At 37.6% G+C, this 21160-nt stretch overlaps 1 protein-coding gene across 5 annotated transcripts in view; it reads left to right on the forward strand.

The window, feature by feature from the left end:
• STX18 (syntaxin 18) overlaps positions 1–21127 on the forward strand; it is a 540575-nt gene extending 519448 nt beyond the window's left edge. For all 5 annotated transcript variants that reach the window (XM_052681675.1, XM_052681672.1, XM_052681673.1 and 2 more), the window contains 9 exons: positions 1263–1378; positions 2748–2825; positions 2936–3002; positions 6378–6493; positions 10886–10974; positions 16834–16892; positions 17241–17310; positions 17894–17974; positions 19636–21127. In XM_052681675.1, the coding sequence (XP_052537635.1) occupies positions 1270–1378; positions 2748–2825; positions 2936–3002; positions 6378–6493; positions 10886–10974; positions 16834–16892; positions 17241–17310; positions 17894–17974; positions 19636–19731 (765 nt within the window). In that variant the 5' untranslated portion in view covers positions 1263–1269 and the 3' untranslated portion in view covers positions 19732–21127. The remainder of the gene's footprint in view (positions 1–1262; positions 1379–2747; positions 2826–2935; positions 3003–6377; positions 6494–10885; positions 10975–16833; positions 16893–17240; positions 17311–17893; positions 17975–19635) is intronic.
• The last annotated feature ends 33 nt before the right edge of the window (positions 21128–21160 follow it).

Consider the following 21160-nt stretch of genomic DNA (forward strand, 5'->3'; position numbering starts at 1 on the left):
AATTGATGGTACGGCGTGTAATGGGAGAGGATAGTGGAGAGAGGTGGGGTAGCGTGAGTTGATCGGAGGCATTTCTGTGGCAGGAATTGCAGCAGACCTGCATTGTTGCATTGAAGCATGAGACGTCTGTAGGGTATAAGGCTTAATTTGGCAAATGAAAATTCCTTATTTTCACTTGTTTAATTGCATTAATATAGTTGTGTTATTCATATCTTGGACAAGTGGGAAATTTTTCATATATAAAAATCTAAGTTAAAGTAGATTTATTCATTTAGGTTTTCTTTCCTGTTTAAAGACATATAACAGGCAGTGATGACTGAATGGTCAGCAGGCCCAAGATAAACATTGGGTAACATGCTGTAGCACAGTCTTCTGATCCTGTCAACTGACTGGATATTAAAATATCTCTATAAAATATGGTTTTCTTGTGTTTATCTACAGAGTATTAATATTTTACTGACAGGAAAGAACAAAAAGTCTTTCAAATGTATTGAAGTAAACCTCCAAATATTCTAGAACCATATGAGGTTTGAATGGAAAGCTCTACGTCAAACGCGCTGGTATTATTTGGCCTTTTGAGATTGGCCTCTCTTGCTACTAATTTAGTAGCATAAGAATATATTAACCCTACAAGAAAATATTAAATGTATAATGCATCAACTAAAATATAAATAAACAATGTGGACAGGTTTTAATAAGTCTTTTGGTCTACTTGATATAAAAAACTGCATTATTTTCTGGTGTTCTTCTGTACTATGATTTGAATTCACAGATTTCATTATACAACTATTTTACTTTAAAAATGAAGCTTAGCATTTAGGAAATAAGAACGTACGTAAGTGAAATAAGTTACAAACTGTTATACTTTTTTCAGTATTTGAGCTATTCCTCTATCCTACTTGTTCTGTTTATATTTAGAAGTGAAGTATGCACAGTTAGAGAAGTATTTCTTTTCTGGTTGTATTTTCTCCTTACTTGCTCAGTGTTGGATAATATAGGAGATGATAGGATGTATTGTTCTTCCTACATCTTTTACCACTCCAAATGAATGTTCTAAAAAACCTTCCAGCTTATAGAATTGATGGATTTATTGATTGATGTACTTTTTACTCATACAAATAATTTATATCTCCTTGTTCTGTGAAAATTAGTGTTGCAAAAAGATTTCTTGTGGAGATGGCGAGTTGGAAGAAGATCCCAAATGTATACTTATAGGTGTTATGTTGGGAATTTCATAAGTGACAGTTTGTCTTGTTTCTCAGCCATATTATGTCTGAATATGGGAGGATGACAGATACCGAGCGTGACCAGATAGATCAAGATGCTCAGATATTTATGAGGACATGTGCAGATGCCATTCATCAGCTGAGAACAGAAGGTAAACTGAGCAACTTCTAAATAACTGATAACTTTCTTAGTTATTGGCTAAGGCTAATACGAGAATGAATGTTGCGTGGCATTGTGAGTTCTGGAATGCTTTTGTTAAGAGACTGGTAAAGTCTCATTCCTCTTTTGTTTCATCTTTATAATCCCATTGACTGAGTAGAACCATGACTGATTCTTTCAAGTAAATGAAAGGATAAGCCAGACCATAGAATTTTATTTGTTCTTGTACACTAATTAACAAGTGTGGTGTGTTTTTGTTTTTAAATAAAAATGATAGTCTTACATATTTACTGTTCAGCTATAATTTAGCACTATGCATAGAGGACTGAGCCTTTCTATGGTGCCCACTTGTAACATTTCACAGGGATACTCTTTCCAAGTTTGAGATATTTAAGTCACTGTGTGAAATGGAGTAACATCCATATCATTACATTCACTCTTCAAAAATTTTTAACAACTATGGATGTTTTCTTGAGCTGTTGAGTGTAGCTCTTATAATTTTGAACTCAAGTAAAAAACCAAACAAACAAACAAAACCCCAACAAAACAAATTAATATTTCTTAATATAATATTTTAATTGTAAATTTTCTGTAAATGTATATAATACACAATGTTTTACAAGTGTATCGAAATTTTAATTATGAGAAGAATTAACAATTTTACTTATCTGAATGGGAATACCATAGCACAGAGTCCTGGTAACGTAACATCAGGTTGACAGTTCATCAATTATTTGTATGAAGTAATACTCTTCCAACACCGTTTCATGAAAGTTGAGGAAAGAAGTTCTGTTTTGCCATTTTCAGGTAGTCTTTTTGTATGTATGTATTTTAGCAGCATTCTAAAGATTTGCAGTTTTGGGATGCCATCTTGCAACGTTACTCAGAATCACTGAAAGTCATGGAGTAAGTCCTGGAAATTTCATAGTGTCAAAATAACAAATATTTAAATTGAAAGAGTGCTAGACACAATCCCAAAAACGTCTCCATAGTCTGTACTCTGGAGAACTTAAAATGTCAGGAGCTCAGCATGTTAAGTGAGTGAAGTCTCTACACCTGTTCTGCAGTGCTTAGCTTGATGACATCTGTTCTTGTTTAGAAACTTCATGGAGATAACATGACTCAGCAGCATGTATAAAAATAACAAGCATTGTGTGACACAAGTTGGTTTGAGGTTTTACTTTCTTGTAATAATTTACTTGTTTACAGAACCTATGCTTAAATGTAGCAATGTTGAAAATAGTTATGTGTGATATGTATAAAATGTTAGTAAGCTCTTGTGTATGAACTGAAAATGCAGACTTTTGTGCAATTCAATAACCAGTTAAAAGATCATGTTGTATCTGTCTTCTGCATTTCAGCACACAAGGACGTCCAGTCTGCTCAGGTGAAGGAGCACAGAACAGCTGTCTTAGACTTCATTGAAGATTACTTAAAAAGTGTGTAGTGTTTCTTCTGCAGTAGTGAGTAGCTAAAAATGAATGAGAGTATTTTACAAGGAAGAAATTATGCTCTCCTAACCTAAGTTTTTTACTGATCTCTCAAACAGGAGTGTGTAAGCTGTATTCAGAACAAAGAGCCATCCGGGTTAAGCGAGTGATAGATAAGAAGAGACTGTGAGTAGTGAGCTCTCATTGTCAGAACATAGACAAAACAGATTAACCTGTGCCTTTCAGTTTGTATGACATCCAGCAAAATAGATTCTAAGGAGATTTTCTTAGATGGAAGTCTTTAGCTGGATGAGGAACTCTTACTATCAATAGATGCATTCCAGGGCTCTCTTGTACATCTCGTGTGTAATGTTAATTCTTTAAATGGCAGAATACTGACACAGCGTTGTATGCTATTCTTATTTGTACATGATTAAAGCACCAAGTTAGTAGAAAGTGGGAGAATAAACCTACTGGACATTTAAAAATATTTTGTTGTATTTGTGGATTTCCCATTAAGGAATATTTTATGTAAAATACTTTAGAATGGAATTTTGCACATTGCTATTGTCTTATGTAATTTAGAATATCATCTGCTTTGGTGCAAGAAATATTCATTTCTCTCCTTCTCTCTGCCATTCTTCCACTTTGTTAGCCTTCCTTAGACCGCTGTCTTGCTGCTAAAGCAAAGTATTATGCTGTGAATGAATTCTCCTTCAGATAGCAAAGTTTCATGGCAGATAGAAAATTGCTCAACTTCAGACTCTTGTTTGTAACTTCTGAATTGAACCAAATTGCATCTTCTTCTGTCCTCATGCCTCAGACCGCTAACCTGGAGGTAGAAATGTGTGGGAGAAGTAGCTAAAGATGATGTGCTTGCAGGCTCTCTACTCCAAAAGTCGAAAAACCATACCTTTAAGGGAGGTTTGTTTTGTTAGTTTTTTTTATACTTGGCATATTTAGTCTACTATGTTGAAATTAGAGAGATGCTTTGAGAAGTCCGTAAGTACGTTTTACTCAGAGTGATTCAGCATGATTAAACACGATTGGATTCACTTATGTATGTCTTCCTGAGACAGAAATAGAAGTACAAATCAAAAACAAGCAAACAAAACATGCCAGACCAGTTCTGAAATTTGGTAGATAGTAATGAGAGAAAAGATAGGAGTTGCAAAAATGCTGAGAGCCTATAACCTTGTGGAAAAAGGAACCATACAGAAACATACTGTGTGATACTCTTCATGTGCAAAAACACCTAACCTTACTGGTATTATTCACTGTAAGGAATTTCAGAGAAAGTTAGCATGGTCTGTCTTCTATATAAAATTGGCTAATAAATATCAACTGCTTTGTTTTATTTTTATTATTGTTTCCATGTTAAATCCAAGGTCCAGGATTTCTCAGGTGACTAACCAGGCAAAACAAGTCAATCTGATTTGTACAGTGAAAAAGAGCTATGCCAGAAGTTAGGAGATCATTCAATTAATAGAGTAATAAGGCACTAAGAAATAGCCCAGAAGATGCAGCCCTGTTCTGTAATGCTGGAGAGTACTTCCCTGCCTCTTCTGTAAGGGCATAAGAATTGAAAACCAGACGTTGGCCAGGTGGGGTCTGTATGCATTGCAGATGTGATATAATGGCCTAATTATCATTTAAATTAAAAATTAATTTAAATCACAGGGAATAAATCAATCTCTGTGATGACTTGAAGAAAATTCCTTTTTTCATGTGATTTGTCAGTTGATTTGTAATTTCCCCTATGAGTTCAGCAGATGTTTTATGTGATAATATCTCCCATCACTTCAACTATTTAGTGGTTTCCAGATGTTTTGTTCATTTTTAATTGAAAACTTCATAGATTATTATACTATGGAAAATAAGGACAACAAATAATGAAGGAATACATTTATTTAGAAGTAAATTAATCCTAGTGCAGATCTTATATATGCTTATTAGACAGTTCTGAGATGTTTGCAGTAAAAATACACTTTGTTATGTTTACTTTTACATAGCTAAACATCCTAAGCTCTTTAGCAAGTGGCTGGAGTTACTGTTTTCTTACATAAGTTGCCCTTTTCAATGGCCTTATATTTTTTGTTTAATAAATTTTGCCAATTACTAAGGATGGTTCCCCAAAATGAAATGCTGGGAAATAGAAACAGTCAGCTTTTACTAGAAATGTAGTTGGTTTGGATTTTCAGTTTGTACGTTTATTGGTACAAATTTATATTTCATTTCAAATATTTTTCCATTATAATTTCTTGTGAATTATGTCTGAAGTTACTAAAATCAGCTTGATTTGATTATATTTTGAATTAATGTTTTTATAGTATCAGAATTATAATTTGAATGGTATAGACATCCAGAGAAGTTTTTTGGTTTCTTCCTCAGTATTTAGCAAACCTGAGTGAGGAGAGATGAGAAATTCTTCCTGTGAAATGACCAGAAATCAGACTTGCAGAGTTTTATGAATGCATCCTGTTATTTTCTCCTTGTTTAAATAAAGTAGTCAGCCAGTGATGACTAATACATGATACTGTTTTTCTCAGAATTTTCTGAGTTAGAATTTAGATGCAATACAAAGGAGGAAAGCCACAAAATGCAACACCTTCTGTTGAGCAGCAGGAGAAGATTGTAGATCATAATGAGATTAACTGTTGATTACATTTGAGAGGGGAGGAAGTGATGAAGGTGGCACAGCAGGTGATGCAGCACGTTATTTCTTGGTGCTTTTCTGTTGTTGTTCTTTAGCTTCTCCATCAGCACAATTGCTAAGCATTCAGCCATCCACTAGGTAGTTACAGAATTCATTGTAGACAACAGTAGACCATGAAGGTTTACTAGAAAAAACAGTATTTAGCCACTCATTTTAGACTTCATAGTGCCATGGTGAAAAATCCTTGACGAGTGCAGAAGTACTGACATAAATACTGAATGTGCTTCTCATTTTCTGTTGGTTTTGTATTGAAATGTCATAGCAGGCACTTCGGTGGAATGTGTATCTGGTCATTACATACAGTTTTTCTTTTCTTGGCTTCTAAATGGTCTGTTGTGTCTCTTGGCAGACAAGGTAAGGATTGCTCTCATCCTAGTTAAACTATTCCTTAAAGCCAGTTAAATAAAATAAACTTGTTTCAGGAAAGAGCTACTTCTCTTACTTTTTCCTCATGATAACTTAAAATATAAAGTAAATTGTTAAATGGCACTTGAAAAAATTAACTGGGTGAGATGGCTATTTTTTAGTAAAAAAAATTCAGTGTGATATGATAGATTTTTTTTGAAAGGAAGTTTAAGAAAATGCCTGGTTTTCATGCTGGGGCCTTCAAAATTCTTCTCAGCTCTGAATATGTGATGTGTATTGGTCAAGATTATGTGCATTCTTTGCTTTTGTAACAGTATTTCAGTGAAGGTTGCAAGTTCATTTTGTATCTAGACTGGGAAATCTTCATTATGAAGTCTGCAAAAGCAGGTTGAAGTGTGATGAATTTAAGTAATCTGTGTTTTTTCTTAGTTTAGAGATGCAGTTGCACTCAATTAAATTGCAGGCTCTTGTGCTTGTAGGTCCAAACTTGAACCTGAGCAGAGCAGTGTATCCAAATCAGCTCTTTCTCCTGAAAAATGTTCACAGAATTCTTCAGATGAGTCTGAAGAAAAACTTTCTGCAGAGGAAAATAAAGGTAAGAATAAAACAACTACAGGCCTATTCCTGTAATTTGCACTTTTCTGTTTTCTTCTTCCCTGAGTTGATTGGACTTTTGAGAAGCACACTGTGGGAGTGAGGAAGCAGTCTTAAGCTTTCTGATGTTCTTCCAAGCAGCTAAAAAAGTCTTGCTGGATTTCCTCATTCCCTCAATAAACTCTGTGTGAACTCTCCTTTTTATTTATTTTTTCACTATCTTTTCAGTTGTGAGATCTGCTTCATTTTCCAGATCCCTTTGACTGATGGCAAAGAATTGGAAAGTAGCTCAGTGACTTTGCAGTAGTTTTTAGATTTTAAGCACACAGACCTTGAGATAGGCACATCTGCAGTAGCAACACAAAGGTAGAATATGCTCTTAAAGGGGTTTTTATGACTGGCCAGGCATAGCCTTGAATTTCTTTGCTGGAAGGGTTGCACCTTCTCTTTCAGTAGGCAGGAAATAGCCACAAGTCTAAAGCAGCATCTCTGTCCTCGCAGTCATTTCAACTGGCAGTATTGACAGAACTCAGTAATTTCTTAGTGGCTGCTTCTGAGGTTGTATAAGTAAGTCTCCTCTCAGACAATCTCAGGATGGCCCCTTGGTCCGTTCCGGGGTGTGCACACTTACAGAATTTTATTGCAGAGTGCCCTTCTGAGTGCTACCACTGTGCAGGTAATTTCAGGTTTCATAACTGAAGAGAAATCTTGTTTCCACAATCCTGGAGCTGTTTTCCCTGGCTTGATTTGTCCTGCTGGTACTGTCTAGAGGAGTCTGAGGTGCGGTGTGATTACAGCATGAAAGTTATGTTTGGAGGGAAACAGAAACTGCAGCAAACGAGGCATTGCATTAGGATAATGCTTCATCAGGATAGGGAAAAGTGCACCAAATGGCCGTACTACTCTGCTGATCTGTTGTTTCTTTTCTGTTTTTTATGAAGGGTGAAGTTTCTCTGAGGAGTGACTTGCAGGTCACACAAAGGGTGGGTTCATGTGAAGGATGAGTTCATGTGAAGGGTGTACTCCATTTCTGAATGAAGGCTCATTCATACTGAATTACCTCACAACATACAGTTTCTTTTTTGATATGGTATTGCTTATCTTTCTAACCAGTTTGTAGTGCAGCCCTATTGATACACATTGGGTTTTTTTTCTCCTCTCTGGAGGCTGAATTTACCATAAGAAGGTTTTGATCTGGTGTTTTTTCTAGTGCTTAGTACATTTTTATAGTATGTCTTAAGAGATGCAGCACACAGGCATGTGGATGAGTTTCACCTTAACACGTTATCAGTATGTCACAGCTGTGAGTGTGTACCAACAGAAAAGGAACAGCACAGTAACAACTGCAAAGCTCAGTGCTTTCCTTGTTCTTGAACGTCTCCACAGCCTCTGAAAGCACTGTGCAAAGCATCACTGCTCAGAAATCTGTGCCACACTGTGGGAAACATTGTTCTGTGGTTGCTCTGGACACAGCAAACCACTGTAATAAACAGAAATTAAGCTTAGTTTATTACATGTTTTGCTTACTCCAGTTTTAGTTCTTACTAGTAGTTAAAGACAATGCTGACCAGTCTTAGATGAAACTAGAAAAGTTGTATATCAACATAAATCTGCCTGAAATGGACTGTAAGTGCACACAGTGTGCATTTTGTAGCTCCTGTTCGTAGAAATCAGTCTTGTAGCTTCACTGGTAGGTCCATGGCAATAACGTGAATGAGGTGATTAGTGGACAAACAGCTCTGTTCAAATCTTACTGCCTTTGATTTTTCTACTTTTTAACAAGTAAATACACTGGGAAAATGTTTGTGTTCAGAAATAAGCCATTTCATCCTCAGGATATTGGTGGTTTTGAATGTTATGGTCGTTTGTATCTCTGAAATATTGGTCAGCAGAGTGCTTGGGTTCCTTGTTTAAATGTCTCAGCTGTAAAGATAGCTCTTGTGGGAGAGGTTGTGGTCCTATCCTTAATTTTAAAATTATGATGAAAAGCTGGGTGTCCTCCTTGGAGTGCCAGGGCACCACTTGGGTTTTGTCTGGTGTTGTGACAGGTATAAACCAAAATGTGATACTTTTGAGACAAAGCACCTGCTTATATTGGAGTTATGCTGGACATGCCTTTGTGGTAGGAGAATTGTCTCTCTGGAGATATGCTCTGCTGGCAGTATTTGTTTGCATACTACAAATCTAATGTTTCATGTATAGAAATAAAAGTAAATAATAAGTGGCTTTTGAACTGGTCCATTGTCTTAGCAGCTGTCTTCCCTCAGCATGGAGAAGGGCTCATCTGTATTATTATTTGATCTTCAGTTTGTATCTCCATTATTAATTAACTACATCTATTTCAGCAAGTGAAACACAGTTAGCTCTTTTCTCTGTCTGGATTTTGCTGGATGAATTATAGAAAAGCATTGATGTCAGCTCCATGAAAGCTGCAGAACACCTTTCAAAGTGACCAGAAATGTACCATGGTGACAGAATGCAGCTCTGGGGACACGTGTCATTCTCACTTACCTCTTACTTGAGTATTTACTTATTAGCAATCACATTGGATACAGGTGCTGTTTCTTAACAGTGCTGACAGTGCCTGAAAGTAATTGGTTCCTCTGGGATAAAATAGGAATATAACTTATTTCTTAGCTCTGTAAACTAATTATCTTCTTTTCTTTGAATCCAATATATTTTGATATTTGTTTACCTAATCAATATTTTTAAATGATAAGTTTTGAGTCTCTGTGAAATAGATTGAAAATACTGATGATGCCCAGTGGAAAACATCAGGTTGAATCCTTTCTGTGCAATGTTTAGAAATGTTCTTGGTTTTTTTTCCATGTTACTTGTAAGAAAGAACATATTTTATTTAGAGACCATAGCCTTCATTTGTAACATTCTTACTGTTTATCCATCCTGGTTTGGTTTTTGGGAATCAGAATGTCCAGCAGTGCTCTCTTACAAAATGTATTTTTCAAAAGTTTTTGCAAATATTCTGATGAAGGATTAAAGGGGAAAATTTCTTCTTATAATACTTTTAACATATTTTACATAAATAGGACTGCTTCTCAAGAGAGCTAGTGATCTGAATGATAATCAGTACTGCTTATGCAATAGAAAAAGTATTAACGGTTTAAAAACCCATAGCAAAACAAATGACAGGACTTGTAAATGCTTTAAAAACAAACAAAACCCAGGAAAACCAATGACCCTCCTCCCCCCCAAAAGCAGGAGAACAAGTAGAATAAATAGAAAGCCTATAAAGAAAGCTATAGAAAGCTATAAAGAAGTGAAAACTAAACCTGACTGTATTTTAATTTGCAATTTACAACTGATAAGTTAAAGCAAGTTCAAATTTGAATTCATGTGGGTTTGGTACAAATCTCTGTTTTGGGGTTTGTAAAAATGCCTCTGAGGGGAAGGAGGCCTTCTCAAGGTTGCAATATTACTGTCAGTTTAAACCAATGTTAGAGCAGCTTCAGAAGCAGTAGGTTCCTGCTGTAAAGTTCCTTTTTGTTCCCATTCTAACTTCCTTGTCTATAATTAGAGGTATATAATTAAGCCTAAAAATAAATCTTCTAGAAGGGAATATCCTAGAAATAGCCATTGAAGATGTTTTGTGCCCAACTCCTGCTAAGATTTATGCAGATGATTAGCTTTAATCAAAGGGAAAGTGCTGGTGAAATCAGTGGAGCAGCTCTGATGTGTAGGGGTTATTTTGTGGGTTCAGAACTGATTCTGTTACATGGAGGAAGGCCCCTTGCCCAGAGTGCTGTGGGATTTGCCCTGTGAAATGCAGTCTTAGCAGTATGTGGAAGCCAGATTTCTCTTGTCAACTAAGCTCAAAATGTCTTTGAGATTCTGTTTTTATATTTGAAGAATGAGGAGCTGGTGGTTCTATCAAATCTCATTGGAATATAGTAGCTCTGCACATAGGCTGTCATTTTGAAAATTGTTTTATAGATTCTTATAGATTTTTATAGAAAACTATAGAATAGTTTTATATATTCATAGAATGACTTAGATTGGAGGAGACCTTAAAGATCATCCAGTTCCAATTCCCTGCTGTGGGCAGGGACTCCCTGGTTTTGTTCTACATTCAGATGCTATGGTATATTCTGCCCTATTAAGTCTCAGTCCATTGTGAGTTGTTTTACATCTCTTAGTGTCAGTATTTTATTCCAACTCCTCATAGTCCAGAAATTCTCATGTATGTGTGCACCTCTGCCCTAGTTTAAAAGTTAGAGGCCATTGGTGTAATTTTGTGCTATAACTGTATGCTCAATTTCAGATAATGAGAAATGCTATCTGGTGGTTTTATCAGAGCTCAGAAATAATGAAAAACGCCTATTGCTTCACTGCTCGCTGTCCTGCATTGTCTCAAATTGTGGTTGTTCTGTTACAGACAGGAATCTGCCCGACGCTCAGTCTAACCTTGGGCTATGGGGGGATGGTAAAGGTGAAGATGAGCTGTCACCTGAAGAAATACAAATGGCAAGTATGCATTTAGTCTCATTGTCCATTTTGTTGTGCTTCCTGCTGTGTTCATGTGTGCTAAGAAAGTTCAGAGTTATACAAGTTTGTTTACAGCTTTCATGTGATGCAGAGCCATGACGCAATACACGTTTTGTACACAGATTCCTGGTTCTTCTAGTAGCCATTAAGACTTAAAATTGCTATGAAATGTTTTCATGCAGCCATGCTATTTTCATGGAATCATAGGATCACCAAGATTGGAAAAGATCCAAGGTCATCCAGTCCAACTGTCCACCTGCTTGCAATATTTTCCCACTAACCACGTCCCTTAGTACATCTCCATGTTTCTTGAACACTTCTAGGGATGGTGACTCCACCACCTCCTTGGGCAGCCTGTTCCAGCACCTGACCACTCTTTTGGAGAGGAAGATTTTTCCTAATAGCCAACCTGAACCTCCTCTGGTGCATTGTGAAGCCATTCCCCCTGGTTCTATTGCTAGTTATGTGGGAGAAGAGGCTAACCCCTTCCTCAACATAACCTCCCTTCAGGTGATTATAGAAAATGATAAGGTCTCCCCTGCGCCTCCACTTCTCCAGACTGAACAATCCCAGCTGCCTCAGCCTCTTCTCATAAGATTTGTGCTCCAGACGCTTCCGCACAGCTTTGTTGCCCTTCTTTGACCATTCTCCAGGGCCTCGATGTCTTTCTTGTAGTGAGGAGCCCAAAAATGAATATAAACTCAAGGTGAGGCCTCACCAGAGCCGAATACATGGAGGTGATCAGCTCACAGATCCAATTAGAAGTGTCCTTTGAAATAAAAAATGTTTTAGAAATTAGAAGTTTTATTTGCTTTCTTAGGAAACAGTAGAAATCAAAGCAACAATAGGAATGAGCAGTAAAGGTTTTGTGAGTAGATCTTTTTACTTAGGCTACTTCTAGAAGACAAATAGTAATTTTTTATTTTGTTCCTCTTTGTTAGGTTTATCAGAGTGACTTTATTAGAAAGAATAGCTATAAGCCTTCCATCGCAACAGAATCTCATTGACTTTGCCTTTTCTGCATGTCTCCCATTATCAGCTGTTTTATGCATGGGTTTAATCCATTTCTGTTTGTGACTGATAGGCTACAACATCCAACATACAAGTGATTGCTGGCAGCCTGTCTTACTTTTTGACATTCCTGTAATTGTAATGCATGCATTGCATTGTTTCTATACAGAAGCAAAGCTTCTTTATAAATAGCCTGTGGGTGAACAGTTTTCAAAATGGTGAGCTGCAGTGCAGGGTTGCTGCAGTATGAAAACCTGAAGCTCCCTTGGCAGTGACTGGGATGTTGCCAAGCAGAATTGTGCATCACTTCCCATCATGGATGAGTAAGTCGCATGAAATTATGGTTTATCAAAGAGAGCAGGTTGCTTTTGATGCTATCACATTGTATTTGAGAACATGTTTGAAATCAGAAGGTTTAGTCCTGCTTTCTGTTTTCTTTTTGAGCAGGATTCGTTGGATATAGCTGTTGTTCTGTGCTTGTGCACAGTGTTATTAGCCTCCAGGGGATCAGGAGGAAAAGCATCAGAAGCACCAGCTCTGAAAGGGCATAACTAAAAACTGACTACTGAGTGTGCTGGATTGCTTTTTTTAGGCTTCTCTGTAGTAAGTTTTAAATGTGTTACGTCTCTTGCCGTGGTTCTTCAGGAATGAATGCATTTCTTTTTTATGGAATCCATTTATACTTTTTAGAGTAAAGCCTCAGATACTTCACGACTTACGAGAGTTTCCTGAGCCTGTGAGTTTCTTCTGTTATCTCATGAAGAAAAATTAAGCATCTTCAAATGCTGATTTTTTTGCCCATCTAAGATTTATTTTTCCTCTGGAATAAGTTGTCTTTATTGACTCGTGTAGTAGAATGATCCGAAGCTGAAGTAAGACAAAAAACATATTGGTAGTTTAATACTCTGAAGGATTTCCAGACTCCTGAATCTCCAATCCTGAGATGCTTATTGTGAGACATTTGTCTGGCTGTTCCTGGGGGAGAGCCATGAGACAAAGTATCCATTATTATTCTTGTCCTTTTAGACCTCTCTCATGCCTTATTTATTATTATATATTCTAAAAAAAATTGTAGTTTCTGTGATTTTTCTAGCACTCTTGTGAAGCAATACAGACTTGCTTTCTACCTCTGCTAAAAATTACAAGCATTACCAACATACTTCCATATTATATCTTTGAAGGAAGTATGTTTATTATGACATAAAAAAGGAGTCTGGATTCATGGTAGTGTTAATGGAGACATTTGCTCTTTCCTCACCAGTTAGTTGCCTTGTAGGAAGTGAGCTGCTTGTTTCTGGTTATAGCAAATGACCCTGGCAAAGGTAGTTTCTTGTCAGGTCATTCTTTATGGTTGGATTGCGTTGCACTGCATATACTGGGATTGTTGAGCTGGAAATTGAAAGTTTTATCTAACATATGTTTGCACAGTAGGTTTTCCAAGGTAAACTTTACTACTCATGTGTTGATGCTGAGAGCTGAGTGCAAGCCATTGGTCTGTTCCATGGACCTCCAGTGTTTGCTGATATATATATTTTTTTCTTTTAATTATTTTTAAAATTTTGTAGGGTTAAAGAACACTGTTATTGACAGAGGCTATGGATGTGTGCTGTGACAGCTCCACAGCAACACTGCCTTCAGTGCCTTTCCAAGGGAAGTTATAGCTGGGAGTTGGACTTAATTACTAGAAGTTGGGTACTGTGTAATGGACTTCAATGTCACTGAAGCCATATTCTAATTTTCATGATAGTTTAGATCCAAGATATAAATATTGGTGTAACTTAGAAACAATTCAGGTGCTTCAAAGTAATATGAAATGCTTACTGATAAATCGGGCTTTCAGTGCAGGAGTTAGAAGTCTTTACAAACACTTAATGAACCATCCCAGCTTCAGGAATTTGTGATTTCTACTTCCTAATGTTTGATTTGTGAAGAGTGGACCAATTCAAGTTACTAAAAAGCAGTCCTCAGGAGAGGGCAGGTTATGGTGTAGAATCTGCTGCGTGGTTTCAAATTGGAACACATTGTGTCAAATTATACCTTTAAAAAAAATAAATAAAATCCCAGTTGTGGCTCCATGGGCTTTCCTGCAGGTAAAAGAACAAAATAAAGCCCATTTGCATGATTACAGCAGGAGTTTATGTCATTATTTTAACCTGAGCAGACATCTCTACATCACTCAAAGCAGTGGCAAGCTGTTGTATGATTTGCACAGTAAGTTTCAGTTTATAACTGAGCACCTGAATGTTCTCATAGTGGTTATGAGCAGGTGTCTCATGGCTGTGAAGAGTGGAAAAAAATCTGTTTCTGCTGTTTGAGCGAAAATATATAATTTTCTCTGATTTCTTATCTTGGCTTTTGTCCTAAGTTCAGGTATAGCAAACTGAATGATTTATTTCAAGGGATGACAAAAGAACTGTAATTATTCCTGCCAGACATTAGATTTTAGGGAATATCTGAAGCCGTTGGTCACTTCCTGCCATGCTTTGGTAACAGTATTTCACTGTTATCAAGGAGGCTACTTTAGTAAGCTGTATGTCACAGAGAGCTGTGATTGCTGGAGTTGGTTGTATGTCTCCATCATTTAACCCCTCTGGGGACACACTGGTGGCTGGTGGTGTGTTCTGTGCTCTTTTATTCGCTGGCCCGTTTTACCAGATCCTGCTACTGAGCCATTTGGTTTGTCTGCCACGATTTCAAATAGCAAAGACTATTGGGCAGTTTAAAAAGCAGTTCATGCCAGTGGAAGATTTTATCAAAGGTTGTTTGCTTTTTTTTTTTTTGTTTGTTTTGTTTTGTTTTCAATAGAACTTTCTTAATTGGATTTGTGCTGTTTGTAAGGGGTTAAAAGCATTCGTTCTTTTTCTTTAACATTCACCTTCTGAATTAGTTATTATCTCTGTTTTGCTCAGGGATATTTTGGGGATATTTTGATGCTGAATATGTGTGCAGAAATACTTATTTCTTACAGAAATCAGGAAAACAATTACAGCTTATTGGCTCTGCTTCATCCCTCCATGTCCATGCAGTCGACTCAGTGCTAACCTGCATGGATTTGTTCACTGCTTTGTTCTGAGGTGGCTCCCTTAAAATCTGAGACACATCAGAGTGAACATAAAGGAGTTCAGTGACAGAAAACTTCTAACCATGTGCTGTGTATTGGTTGATTATGGTTTAACAAATGCTCTGTAGGCAGACACTGCAGCTTAGCTCCCAGTATCCACACTGCCTTGGTTCAGTTGTGCCAGGCAGCTGCTGTGGTGGGCTTCATTTTACTAATTCAGCAGTTCAGCAGCATCATCTGGTTCTCTTGCAAGCTGAAGTCTTGGGCATTAGCTCTAACGTTGAGCAGGTCCTACTGCACACACTGCAGACCCAGTTTGACTTGTGAGCAGGGCTGCATTGCTGACAACACACTGCTGTGTCCCAGAAAGGACATCCAGACCAGGGTATCCTTTTCTCAGCCACCTTGCTATGCTGATTCTGTTAATGAAATTGGAACTTGATTGAATTACACCAAAATCCCAAAGCTAGTTCAAACTAAGTAGATTAACAGCAGTAGAATTGGGCTTGCTGTCTTACATAGATCCAGTGTCAAATTCTTTGGGATTTTAATCCTGTTTTCTGGTATTGGGGCTGCTGTGTTCCACTCAGGATGTGGAAGTGAAGCTTCTTAGAGTGCATCCTAGGCAAGAATTTCAGGTGAGGTCTGTCCTGCATCTTGCTTCTGCATAACCACAGAGACTGGTCTGTCTTAGTTTGTGAGAAATGTTCAAAGACCTGGGAGTCCTCGCTGTTCCTGAGGCTCTGGCCATGTAGAATGAATTGGCAGAACACCTCGATTCACCCCCACCCCCCCTCCCAAACTGGGCAGGTGACCTCTTCCACAGGAAGCATCCTGCTGTTCCTGATGGCAGGAACCTGTGGCAGGAGCAGGCTGCAGGAAGCACTGAAGGCGTATTGCTGTATCCTGTGCCTGCAGAAGAGGCAGCAGCACAGCTCCTCTGTGGCTTGAACAGCTCTGCTGGAAGGGCTGCAGGACCAAATTCATGTAGGCACCTGGAGAACTCCACCTCACAGTGCCCTGTCTTGAAAGCACTGTCCTTACAAAGCTGTTTCCGACTAACTCCACTATGACACATTAAGCGTCTCAGCTGTATTCTAACAGTGTGTATTTTGTTGCAGCAGATTGTGTCATTGTACTTGTTCCATAATGAATCCCAATTAATCTGACAGTGAAGTACATCAAGAAAATCAAAGCTTGTTTTCCTGCATAAAGTCTACTTAGCGTGGCATTTTTCAAATACAAGCATGAGAGTGTATTTAAATGTTTCATTGATTACTTGGGAGTTTTAAATGAGAGAGATTGGCTGGGATAACTGAAGTGAGGGCAAAGCATTTGTGAAGTATGAAGTATCAGATGGCAAAATGCTTCATAGTGCAGTGAAATCTAAAAGCTGTAATTTCATGCCATGAGTAGTACGTGAGTGAGGTGAATGATGGTGTAAAGACAGAGCACCACATGCTATGGAAGCTTTCCCTACTCAAGGACTAAAATAAAAAAGACAAGTTTAAGGCAGTACATTTTACTCAGTGCAGAACTCTTGTGCCAACTGCAGGTTAATTTTGGGTCTGGCTCATAACAGTAAGAAGCATTACAGTGCTTGATGACGGATGTGCAGGCTTATATTGGTCACTTAGGCTGATGGTGGTAATTCTGGAAGAGCTTTGTGAAGAAAGGGAAAGGGTGGGTGGGTGGGAATGGGGCTGGAGAAAGTTCATTGAGTCCAGGCATGTGAACTCTGAAACTGACTGCTTCCTCTCTTCCAGTTTGAACAGGAGAACCAGAGGCTGGTTGGTGAAATGAATAACCTGTTTGATGAAGTCAGGTATGGTTTTCTGTTCCTTGGACAGATAACTGCTGTAACCAGGATAACATCCATGCTCTGTGACTGCTGTGGGACACTGTGCTGCAGGGGCTTACCTACCTGTATGGATTTACATGTCCTGTTCTCTCACAGTGTGAAGACAGGTTCCAAATTTACATTAAGGTTACTCAAAATAGTGCTGGTAAAATGTGGAAGGTTTACATTCTCTCTCAGTTAAGTTTAAAGGAGTGAGCTGTCTGTTGCAGATGCAGTGCTAGGGGAGGTGCTTATCGGATGGAGAATCTGAACCTGAGGCAGGGAGAAATTCTTGTGTGAGCTTCTAACGGAGTATTTCTTTTCTTTGCCAAGGCAAATTGAAGGAAAAGTGGTAGAAATTTCCAGATTGCAAGAGATATTCACTGAGAAAGTCTTGCAACAGGTTAGTAAAACTTGATGTTACTGTAGCAAATACTGCTTTAAGGTTTTCCTGGGTGTATTTTGCTCTTGGTTATATGCAAGATTTAAACACAAGGTTAAAGATTTTTTGACATAACTGTGAAGGGAAAGTTTTTTTTAGGGTTTTCTTTTTAAACCAAAATCCCGAATGGTAACCACTGCTGTTACATGCTGGTGCATACTGGAAATGGAAAATGCAATGTCTTGGACTGATCTCTCTGAAAATTAGTGTTCTGTCGGGTGTGTTATGTAACAGCAGATTTCTGTCAGTTCCAGAGGAACTGTCAAAAATGAGACAGCTTAGTTTTGATTGTAGGTAAGCAGGGGACTTTCTATTGATCTTGGTGGCCTCAGCTCAGACTCATGAAGACACAGATGATTAAAAAATTACAGCTTAATTACTTCTGTGCCTTTGCTTCACTGAAGGCAGCATAAATGAGGCTGCAATGTTAATAAGATCAGATTTTATTTTGAGTTCTTTCCAGACCCTTACTGGTGTTTTTGTTTGTTTTTTTTTTTTCTTTCTAAGCTTTGTCAGTGTTTCTTATTTTTATTATTCTTAACAGGAAACTGATATTGACAATATCCATCAATTAGTTGTGGGTGCAACAGAGAATATCAAGGAAGGCAATGAAGACATAAGAGAGGTGATGTCTCTAAATAATGTTTCTAAAATTGACTTCTTTCTCCTACCGTTCAGTTTTGCCCAAGTGTTACTCCAACAAGCTGTACACACAGCACGTTTAGTGTGTATTGTGGTACTGGGATGTGATTTTTTGAAAAGCTGTGAAGAAACATAGCTGACTTAGTTTGTGCTGCTTGCCTTGCTAACCATGACTGAGTAACTGTATGGGCCAGCTGAAATCTGCTTCGTGTTACCCTGTTTTGAAACAAACATCTCCCTGCGTGCATTCAAGCACCTCTGAAGTTTGTGTCCTTTTGTTGGTTTTGTTTTCCAGTTTCTTTAGCTTAAAAAAAAAAAAAAAAAAAGTTTTTTGGGCCTAAAAGACAGTACTGGGACTGTTGAAACTGGAGTTCAATGTTAAGCTTTATCAGAAGTCTCCTTACCATGCTGACCACATCTCGCATGTGCCCAGTAAACAACTCTGTCCCATTGTCCTCCTGATGAGAATGAGATGATGATTTATTCAGGAACTGAGACTTCACTAACAACAGTTTGTAAATTGGGCTCTGGAGTAAATAGCTCAGTTTCCTGTCCTTTTTCTTTATTTTTTTTCCCTCTCATGAAAGTACACAGAATATGTAGTTAAAGGATGCATTACCTACTACTCAGCTGGTCAGAAGCATGCATCAAAAATATATTGGCAAGCATGACTTAGCTACTTAAAACTTCTGTCTTGGGAACTTGTTTCCACATTAGCTTCTTCAAGCAGTTTCTTCCACTTCTTCTAGTATCCTTTTCAGTGGCTGTCCACAAGGTGTGGTGGTATGGCACATGGTGGGGAAGATGGGAGGGATTTTTTAGTTGTGGTGGTGTTTTTATTTTCTTAAAACTAAAATCAATAGATATACTAATGTTTAGCATACAGTTACTGTGCCATTAAATTGTGATTAAATACCTGACTTCAGGTAGGGCACTTGAAGGGTACAGAGATGGCAATGGATTGTCCCAGTGTTTATGGTCAAAGATTGGTATTTACAGCATGGCATCGACTTATTTTTGTAGGCAGAACCAAGTTTCTCAAACTACACTGAGAAACAGTAGAGAAAGGTCATACAAAACACTTCTGTTACTGTTTTGTTCACGTGAAATATTCTGTACTATGCAAAAATCAGAAAACAGGTCCCTGTGATCTGCCAGCCTGAATTTTTGGAAGGAAAACTCTAGGAAAAATTTGCTCTATCTTGTTTAGTTGATCTTTGCCCTGCTTGTTCTGAGACCAAAACCCAGCCTTTACAAACAGCTGCTCTCAGACTTTTGTGTTAGGCATTTGTTTGTTTTTCAATTGAAGAATTCATTAGAGAATTTCACTTTCAGAACTTACAATTAACCTCTAAGTGTGTACATTTTGATTTAGTTCTTTGTTTTGGCTGTATTTCTATTGTGTGCAATCTGAATGTTGTTGTTTTTTTCTTTTTGAATCACCATCTTTAAGACTCAGAGAGAAACAGTGTGATAAACGTAGAGAAGTATAACCAACCTGAATGTTACCCACCTGAAATCAATGGCAAGCTTTGTTCTTGCAGTACACACTGAAACCACTGACAGTCATCTTGGGCTGCCTTTGTGGAAATATGCACTGTACCTTTACCATTGATGGTAACCAAGATAATCTTTTTCTCACAGGCAATCAAAAACAATGCTGGATTTAGAGTATGGATCCTTTTTTTCCTGGTGATGTGTTCATTCTCCTTGCTTTTCCTGGACTGGTATGATAATTAATTAAAAATACCATGTTGTCTACATGCTTAGTAAAATCTCATGGCTCTTTTTTTCTTCTGTTGAATGGAGTATAGGATATACCTGTATATTTTATGCATTTTTTTCATACTGCTATGATGGAAATATTTTCTAACAGCTAAGCACAACCATATGTCCCTTAAGGCAGAGAGGGTAGCATTCATTTTAAATCCCTTTATCAGATCTGAAACCACACTTAATCCTGCACACTTAAACCTCTGAAAGAACTCCTAAGAAAGCTGCAAGCTGGAGCACAGCTAAAGGGAACATTAAAAAAAAAAATAAAAAAATTCTACCATTGTCAGAGACACCCACATCTCTGATGCTTTAAATCCAGCTCCCAGTGCACAGCACAGATAGAGAGAATTGTTGCTGTGTGCAAAAGCATCTACACTGTCTCAGGCTTTTATTTAATCATACTACTTCAGTACACAGTGATCATTTTGCAGGTGTATTATGACCTCTGCTTCTAATCCTTGGAAACTGTTTTGTCATGTTGATTTAATAATAATTTTAAAAATCAGCTACAGAGCTTTACTGTGGGGTGAGAAGAGAAAAAGCAATGCAGCCAACCAGACTGCAGAAAACAGATGGTCTGAGTGCTGGAACAAAGCCAAAGGATAGACAATATTAAAGCCAAACCCTTCAAAGTACTGAACTTGGGAGCAATTTGTTAACTAAAGAAAGTCCCCAAACCAACCGTAGATAAGAATCAGTAAACTTCATCCTGTTAAATCAGAGGAAAAACTCCTTTGGCTCTTGAATGCAGAGCAGTCACTGTCTCTTAGACTGTACAGCTCCATGTTTTGTGATGTTTGTTGTCATGAGAGAAGTAAGGTTTCTTATCAGTACTTACTTATGCATTAAAGCTGTTCTTAGTGTGCGAAATTTTAAAGGAGGAGGATGTACTGTGGATCATTTCTATGTAGGACAGTCCTGGGGAAGAAAACTTTCCCTCTTGTAACATCTGAATGGCTTCTGTAACTGTGGTGATCAACAACTGTTTTGTTAACTCTCTTGTGACATGCTTATCCAACTTACAGGCATATGCAACGAGCAAATCATTCTTTATAGAGTGAAAATGTCAAGTTACATTCAATAAAGTATAAGCCTACTAGAAAATGCAACTGGGGTAATTTTGAAAATCTGAACATAAGTCTGTAGTTTTTAAATGCAAAGTAACATTTGGCACATAACTTAATGCTTTTAAGCATTCCACCTACAATTACTTAAAAATCCCTTTATGAGTACTACTGTGTAATTCATACTTCATATCAAATTAAGTAATAATGGTTCTTTTTACTGTACTGCTGAAAGAAAGGCTGTTGATAATGTGATTCTACTGGAGAAAAATAAAAGCAGAGCTGACAATGTTCTACTCTGCATCCTGATGTTTTTCCTTCATTTTTGT

The sequence above is a fragment of the Tympanuchus pallidicinctus genome, unplaced genomic scaffold, assembly GCF_026119805.1.
Source record: "Tympanuchus pallidicinctus isolate F22 unplaced genomic scaffold, pur_lepc_1.0 scaffold2, whole genome shotgun sequence".
NCBI classification, from domain to species: Eukaryota; Metazoa; Chordata; class Aves; order Galliformes; family Phasianidae; genus Tympanuchus; species Tympanuchus pallidicinctus.